This window comes from Cebidichthys violaceus, unplaced genomic scaffold (assembly GCF_023349555.1).
Source record: "Cebidichthys violaceus isolate CVI_PGR_0920_01 unplaced genomic scaffold, fCebVio1.0.p SCAF_163, whole genome shotgun sequence".
Lineage (NCBI taxonomy): Eukaryota > Metazoa > Chordata > Actinopteri > Perciformes > Stichaeidae > Cebidichthys > Cebidichthys violaceus.
The window spans coordinates 146,447-155,000 of record NW_027176333.1 but is presented as its reverse complement, the minus strand read 5'-3'; the positions used below and the strand labels follow the sequence as shown (position 1 = coordinate 155,000).

The 8,554-nt window shown below is 41.4% G+C and overlaps 1 protein-coding gene across 2 annotated transcripts in view; it reads left to right on the top strand.

Moving 5' to 3' along the window:
* The window catches only part of atp2c1 (ATPase secretory pathway Ca2+ transporting 1), a 23,080-nt gene extending 14,827 nt beyond the window's left edge, over nucleotides 1–8,253 (top strand). For both annotated transcript variants that reach the window (XM_068711593.1, XM_068711594.1), the window contains exons 21-27: nucleotides 727–893; nucleotides 1,090–1,158; nucleotides 1,268–1,384; nucleotides 1,846–1,993; nucleotides 2,155–2,250; nucleotides 4,945–5,086; nucleotides 6,511–8,253. In XM_068711593.1, coding sequence (XP_068567694.1) covers nucleotides 727–893; nucleotides 1,090–1,158; nucleotides 1,268–1,384; nucleotides 1,846–1,993; nucleotides 2,155–2,250; nucleotides 4,945–5,086; nucleotides 6,511–6,632 — 861 coding nt within the window. In that variant the 3' untranslated portion in view covers nucleotides 6,633–8,253. The remainder of the gene's footprint in view (nucleotides 1–726; nucleotides 894–1,089; nucleotides 1,159–1,267; nucleotides 1,385–1,845; nucleotides 1,994–2,154; nucleotides 2,251–4,944; nucleotides 5,087–6,510) is intronic.
* The last annotated feature ends 301 nt before the right edge of the window (nucleotides 8,254–8,554 follow it).

The following is an 8,554-nucleotide window of genomic DNA, read 5'->3' as shown; positions in this document are numbered from 1 at the left end:
CATTAAACTTCTCTCTTCATGAGTGGGTCAGAACATTAAACATCTCTTCATGAGTGGGTCAGAACATTAAACTTCTCTCTTCATGAGTGGGTCAGAACATTAAACATCTCTTCATCAGTGGATCAGAACATTAAACTTCTCTCTTCATGAGTGGGTCAGAACATTAAACTTCTCTCCTCATGAGTGGGTCAGAACATTAAACGTCTCTTCATGAGTGGGTCAGAACATTAAACTTCTCTCTTCATGAGTGGGTCAGAACATTAAACGTCTCTTCATGAGTGGGTCAGAACATTAAACATCTCTTCATGAGTGGGTCAGAACATTAAACTTCTCTCCTCATGAGTGGGTCAGAACATTAAATGTCTCTTCATGAGTGGGTCAGAACATTAAACATCTCTTCATGAGTGGGTCAGAACATTAAACTTCTCTCTTCATGAGTGGGTCAGAACATTAAACATCTCTTCATGAGTGGGTCAGAACATTAAACTTCTCTCCTCATGAGTGGGTCAGAACATTAAACTTCTCTCTTCATGAGTGGGTCAGAACATTAAACGTCTCTTCATGAGTGGGTCAGAACATTAAACTTCTCTCCTCATGAGTGGGTCAGAACATTAAACTTCTCTCCTCATGAGTGGGTCAGAACATTAAACTTCTCTCTTCATGAGTGGATCAGAACATTAAACGTCTCTTCATGAGTTGGTCAGAACATTAAACTTCTCTCCTCAGTCCCTCCAGAACATCGGTGCCGTGGTTGCCATGACGGGTGACGGGGTGAATGACGCCGTGGCTCTGAAGGCCGCCGACATCGGCGTGGCGATGGGCCAGACGGGCACCGATGTCTGCAAGGAGGCGGCCGACATGATCCTGGTGGACGACGACTTCCAGACCATCATGTGAGTCTTAAAGAGACAGTACACCTGTAAATGGAGCAGAGCGATGAACTGCTGAGGATCAGTATGAGTTGTATCTAGAACGTGTTCTCCTCTTCCTTCTTTGTACCTCACAGAACTCAGTCGCTGGTCGGGTAGTTTGTTACTTTGGTGAATCTGAATGAACTTCTCCTTGAGTGACGTTTTGTTCTGTTTCCAGGTCGGCCATCGAGGAAGGAAAAGGAATTTATAACAACATTAAAAACTTTGTGCGCTTCCAGCTGAGCACGTGAGTGAAAACCGACTACATTAAATTAAAGTTGTAACACAATCAGAATGTCTTTGTTTCTCATACGTTTGAATAAAGTTTTAAATAAAGTTTCACTGCTGCTCTCCAGGAGCATCGCAGCTCTGACGCTCATCTCCTTGGCAACACTGATGAACTTCCCCAACCCGCTGAACGCCATGCAGATCCTGTGGATCAACATCATCATGGACGGCCCCCCCGCCCAGAGGTACAGGGGCATCATGGGAAGTGTAGTGTTAAGGAGTCAGTGCGCTCTGCAGTTAAACGTTGCACATGATTCCAGCGTATTGAGGGTTTCTGTTAGCACCGTTAGCTGCTAGCCGCCAGCTAGCGTCAGCCGGCGCCATGTTGAGAGCCGTGTGGAGGCAATAGAAATATTAATGACGTAATCTGAATAGAGACAATCATTTTTAGGAGTTTACTTTATCTTCATAACCACAACTTTGACTTGTTTCCGTTGAAAATCTTAGTTCTCAGGCCACTAATGCTCATTGAATGTGTTTAAAATGAGAACTGAGACAGCTTATCAATAAATAAAATGTACAATGATAGAGTTCTAAAACTCTGTGGTCAGTGACGTCCATCAGAAGGTTTTCATGTTTCTGATTTGGACTCGACCCAAACGTCCAAAGAGAAGCGACTTGTTTTGTGACAGAGTGTTCGTGGTAGTTTGGGCGTAGAGCCGGTGGACCGTGATGTCATCAGGCAGCCTCCCCGTAACGTCAGAGACAGCATCATCACTCGCAGTCTGCTCGTCAAAGTGCTGGTGTCGGCGCTCGTCATCGTCTGTGGGACGCTGTTTGTCTTCTGGAGAGAGGTGCACCGCTTCCTGTTCCTCTCATGTTGATGTTTGCTGCTACAGAGTCGGACTGTGTTCACCGTGTTCATGTGAAATAACTAGTAAAGACATAAATACGTCATGCAGTGATATAGAAATAGGTCACATTAGTGAATGTTGTGCTTGTTGTTGGTTTCCAGTTGCAGGACAACGTGATCACTCCTCGAGACACCACCATGACCTTCACCTGCTTCGTCTTCTTCGACATGTTCAACGCTTTGAGCTCTCGATCACAGGTAGACTCTTCAGCTGGTTTAATTAGTCTGAAGAAGACCTCAGACTCTTCAACTGGTTTATTCAGTCTGAAGAAGACCTCAGACTCTTCAGCTGGTTTAATTAGTCTGTAGAAGACCTCAGACTCTTCAGCTGGTTTAATCAATCTGAAGAAGACCTCAGACTCTTCAGCTGGTTTATTCAGTCTGAAGAATACCTCAGACTCTTCAGCTGGTTTATTCAGTCTGAAGAAGACCTCAGACTCTTCAGCTGGTTTATTCAATCTGAAGAAGACCTCAGACTCTTCAGCTGGTTTATTTAGTCTGAAGAAGACCTCAGACTCTTCAGCTGGTTTAATTAGTCTGAAGAAGACCTCAGACTCTTCAGCTGGTTTATTCAGTCTGAAGAAGACCTCAGACTCTTCAGCTGCTTTATTCAGTCTGAAGAAGACCTCAGACTCTTCAGCTGCTTTATTCAGTCTGAAGAAGATCTCAGACTCTTCAGCTGGTTTAATTAGTCTGAAGAAGACCTCAGACTCTTCAGGTTGTTTATTCAGTCTGAAGAAGACCTCAGACTCTTCAGCTGGTTTAACTAGTCTGAAGATGACCTCAGACTCTTCAGCTGGTTTATTCAGTCTGAAGAAGACATCAGACTCTTCAGCTGGTTTATTCAGTCTGAAGAAGACCTCAGACTCTTCAGCTGGTTTAATTAGTCTGAAGAAGACCTCAGACTCTTCAACTGGTTTATTCAGTCTGAAGAAGACCTCAGACTCTTCAGCTGGTTTAATTAGTCTGTAGAAGACCTCAGACTCTTCAGCTGCTTTATTCAGTCTGAAGAAGACCTCAGACTCTTCAGCTGCTTTATTCAGTCTGAAGAAGACCTCAGACTCTTCAGCTGCTTTATTCAGTCTGAAGAAGACCTCAGACTCTTCAGCTGCTTTATTCAGTCTGAAGAAGATCTCAGACTCTTCAGCTGGTTTAATTAGTCTGAAGAAGACCTCAGACTCTTCAGGTTGTTTATTCAGTCTGAAGAAGACCTCAGACTCTTCAGCTGGTTTAACTAGTCTGAAGATGACCTCAGACTCTTCAGCTGGTTTATTCAGTCTGAAGAAGACATCAGACTCTTCAGCTGGTTTATTCAGTCTGAAGAAGACCTCAGACTCTTCAGCTGGTTTAATTAGTCTGAAGAAGACCTCAGACTCTTCAACTGGTTTATTCAGTCTGAAGAAGACCTCAGACTCTTCAGCTGGTTTAATTAGTCTGTAGAAGACCTCAGACTCTTCAGCTGCTTTATTCAGTCTGAAGAAGACCTCAGACTCTTCAGCTGGTTTAATTAGTCTGAAGAATACCTCAGACTCTTCAGCTGGTTTATTCAGTCTGAAGAAGACCTCAGACTCTTCAGCTGGTTTATTCAATCTGAAGAAGACCTCAGACTCTTCAGCTGGTTTATTTAGTCTGAAGAAGACCTCAGACTCTTCAGCTGGTTTAATTAGTCTGAAGAAGACCTCAGACTCTTCAGCTGGTTTATTCAGTCTGAAGAAGACCTCAGACTCTTCAGCTGCTTTATTCAGTCTGAAGAAGACCTCAGACTCTTCAGCTGCTTTATTCAGTCTGAAGAAGATCTCAGACTCTTCAGCTGGTTTAACTAGTCTGAAGATGACCTCAGACTCTTCAGCTGGTTTATTCAGTCTGAAGAAGACCTCAGACTCTTCAGCTGGTTTATTCAGTCTGAAGAAGACCTCAGACTCTTCAGGTGGTTTATTCAGTCTGAAGAAGACCTCAGACTCTTCAGCTGGTTTATTCAGTCTGAAGAAGACCTCAGACTCTTCAGCTGCTTTATTCAGTCTGAAGAAGACCTCAGACTCTTCAGGTGGTTTATTCAGTCTGAAGAAGACCTCAGACTCTTCAGCTGGTTTATTCAGTCTGAAGAAGACCTCAGACTCTTCAGCTGCTTTATTCAGTCTGAAGAAGACCTCAGACTCTTCAGCTGGTTTATTCATTCTGAAGAATACCTCAGACTCTTCAGCTGGTTTATTCAGTCTGAAGAATACCTCAGACTCTTCAGCTGGTTTATTCAGTCTGAAGAAGACCTCAGACTCTTCAGCTGGTTTATTCAGTCTGAAGAAGACCTCAGACTCTTCAGCTGGTTTATTCAGTCTGAAGAAGACCTCAGACTCTTCAGCTGGTTTATTCAGTCTGAAGAAGACCTCAGACTCTTCAGCTGGTTTAATTAGTCTGAAGAAGACCTCAGACTCTTCAGCTGGTTTAATTAGTCTGAAGAAGACCTCAGACTCTTCAGCTGGTGTATTCAGTCTGAAGAAGACCTCAGACTCTTCAGCTGGTTTATTCAGTCTGAAGAAGACCTCAGGCCAACCTTCATCACATCTGTCAGTCAGGTTTCAACATCTTCATTCAAAACATGCAGAACGTTTGTTGTTTGGACGAACATGAACATGATCATAACTAGTTTCTAATAATACACCAGGTAGACATGTTGGAAATTAAATTATGTCTCTGATTCAGCTGTTTGATCCTGATACTCCTGATCAATACTAGCCCTGATCTCTGTTTCTGGTTGCTGATGATCAATACTAGTCCCAATCTGTGGTTCTGGCTCTGGTTACTAGTGATCATTATACTAGTCCTGATCTGTGGTTCTGGCTCTGGTTACTAGTGATCATTATACTAGTCCTGATATGTGGTTCTGGTCCCCCTCAGACCCGTATGGTCCATGAACTGGGTCTGTGCAGTAACAAGACCTTCTGCTACGCCGTCCTGGCCTCCATCATGGGTCAGATGCTGGTCATCTACTTCCCTCCTCTACAGAACGTCTTCCAGACGGAGAGCCTTAGCCTCTTTGGTGAGTACTAGTACAACTTAGAGGTACTTCTATTGTAGTATTTACATCTTACTTTATACTTCTACTGCACTACGTTTATCTGACAGCTTTACTTTTTACAAGACTTTATTCTAACAGACGTAGACCAGATCAACAGACTTTATTCTAACAGACGTAGACCAGATCAACAGACTTTATTCTAACAGATGTAGACCAGATCAACAGACTTTATTCTAACAGACGTAGACCAGATCAACAGACTTTATTCTAACAGACGTAGAAAAGATCAACAGACTTTATTCTAACAGACGTAGACCAGATCAACAGATTTTATTCTAACAGACGTAGACCAGATCAACAGACTTTATTCTAACAGACGTAGAAAAGATCAACAGACTTTATTCTAACAGGCGTAGAAAAGATCAACAGACTTTATTCTAACAGGCGTAGAAAAGATCAACAGACTTTATTCTAACAGACGTAGAAAAGATCAACAGACTTTATTCTAACAGACGTAGACCAGATCAACAGACTTTATTCTAACAGACGTAGACCAGATCAACAGACTTTATTCGAACAGACGTAGACCAGATCAACAGACTTTATTCTAACAGACGTAGAAAAGATCAACAGACTTTATTCTAACAGACGTAGACCAGATCAACAGACTTTATTCTAACAGACGTAGAGCAGAACAACAGACTTTATTCTAACAGACGTAGACCAGATCAACAGACTTTATTCTAACAGACGTAGACCAGATCAACAGACTTTATTCTAAAGGACGTAGACCAGATCAACAGACTTTATTCTAACAGACCTAGAGCAAATCAACAGACTTTATTCTAACAGACGTAGAGCAGATCAACAGACTTTATTCTAACAGACGTAGACCAGATCAACAGACTTTATTCTAAAGGACGTTGAGCAGATCAACAGACTTTATTCTAACAGACGTAGAGCAGATCAACAGACTTTATTCTAACAGACGTAGAAAAGATCAACAGACTTTATTCTAACAGACGTAGAAAAGATCAACAGACTTTATTCTAACAGACGTAGACCAGATCAACAGACTTTATTCTAACAGACGTAGACCAGATCAACAGACTTTATTCTAACAGACGTAGAGCAGATCAACAGACTTTATTCTAACAGACGTAGACCAGATCAACAGACTTTATTCTAAAGGACGTAGAGCAGATCAACAGACTTTATTCTAACAGACATAGAGCAGATCAACAGACTTTATTCTAACAGACGTAGAGCAGATCAACAGACTTTATTCTAACAGACGTAGACCAGATCAACAGACTTTATTCTAAAGGACGTAAACCAGATCAACAGACTATTCTAACGGACATAGACCAGATCAACAGACTTTATTCTGACAGATGAAGACCAGATCAGCAGGTCTTGAGTTAACGTGTCCTGATCCTCCTCAGACCTGCTGTTCCTCGTGACTTTGACCTCCTCGGTGTGTCTGGTCTCTGAGGCCATAAAGATTTTGGAGAGGTGGAGAGGAGCCGAGAAGAATCCTCCCTCCGACTGCTTCCACGAGGTATGACCTCCCCCCCACCCTCTGGAGGACTCTGAGGATGAAGAGGAGGATGAGTGTTCTGGTTCTTTGAGACTGAGAGGTCCTCAGGAGAAACTCTGGTCTGGGACTGGAGGAACCTGGTGGATCTGAGCCAGTATCAGCTGCTGGGTGTAGATCCTGACTCTCTGGAGGAACCACCTCACCTCCCGGTCTGCTCCTCTGATTCAGGACCAGTTCTCTGAAGAAAACCCTGTGAAGAGTCGAGTAGAGACGTGTGCAATTCTTCTTTTTTAATCTGGTGGTTAGAAGGTGTCGACCACTATTCTGCCTGCGGTGGGTTCCCCTGTAGAAGGTTTACAGTTTAGGGTTAGTGGAGATGTAACGGGACAAAACTGCTTTTAGCTTCAGCTCTTTCTTTCTTTAGGTCCTCATTTCTGCTGCAGACATGAAGCTCTGAAACATTCAGTCTACGACATCTAGAAGGTTATTTAACTGTGTGCACATAACTTAAATATTACGTTAACATGAAGAATCCAAAGCTTTAATCTTCTGTCTTCAACTGTGGAAGTCTAAGAAATCAATGACATCATAGTAGAGCCACTCGAGATAAATGTACATACATAAATATATGCATCAATATATATATATATATATATATATATATTCATTTATTTATGTATGTATATGAAAAATATTCAGAGAAAAAAAACAAAGATTTTACGAGGAAAAAACCTTGGAAGAAAATAGTGTTTGTTCCCTTTGATCGGATCAACGTCATGAACGCCGCCAGTAAACAGGAAGTGTGTCTGTGATGTTTAACATTGGTCTCTTCAGTCAGCTGATCAACACAACCAAAGTTAAGCCGTCAGGTTCCTCGACTAGTATTTGTTCTCGTAAATCTGTGATTCTTAATGACTTTAATCTCTGAATATTAACAGCATTAATGTGTTAATGTTTTCACCTCCAGAGAGTCTAACTGGTCTGAAGATCTTTAATCTGATGGAAGTCTGCAGACTGAAAACATCGTTCATAAAGATAAAACTGCTTATTCGTGTTTAAATTTAGTTCATCATTTCATTTTATAATCTGATCATTTTAAAAGTCTGCTTTACATTTGTTGTCATTATTATTACGATTTTTTTTATTAAGACAAGAGATTAAGATTACACTGGAAAATAACTGTTATTTGATTATTAATGTAATTTTCATTTTGGCATTAATTCAAACAATGAAAGTAAAATTTGATATATTTGTTTTTTTATTTCCATTTAGTTCCATCAGGATCCGACAGCTATTTTGATTCATTGATCCGTCAGTAGACAGCTGTCTGATGTCTCATTTCTGTTTGCTAATCAACGATGCTAACGTTAGCTACATGCGCTGGCTAACCTGATTAGCATGAGTTAGCTCACATGAGTCAGTTTGGTTTGGCAGCTCTCGGTTGATATTATGATTATTATTATTACATTATTTAATTCATAAGTCAGACGAAGAAGAACTTCAGTGAATCTTTTTTGTTTTCTTTGGACCAAATGAACAAACTACAGGAATTAAACTGACTTTTAATACGAGGAGACGTTCCGTTACTCCTCCACCGTGTTCTTTCAGTTTCTGCTTTATTTCAATAAAGATACTTTAGTGACATGTTCTCATGTTCTATCATCATTCTCTCATCACGTTCTCTCATCATGTCACATCATAGACTGTATATGGGGTTACACCATAGACTGTATATGAGGTCACACCGTAGATTGTATATGGGGTCACACCGTAGACTATATGGGGTCACACCGTAGACTGTATATGGGGTCACACCGTAGACTGTATATGGGGTCACACTATAGACTGTATATGGGGTCACACTATAGACTGTATATGGGGTCACACCATAGCCTATATGGGGTCACACCGTAGAATGTATATGGGGTCACATCGTAGACTGTATATGG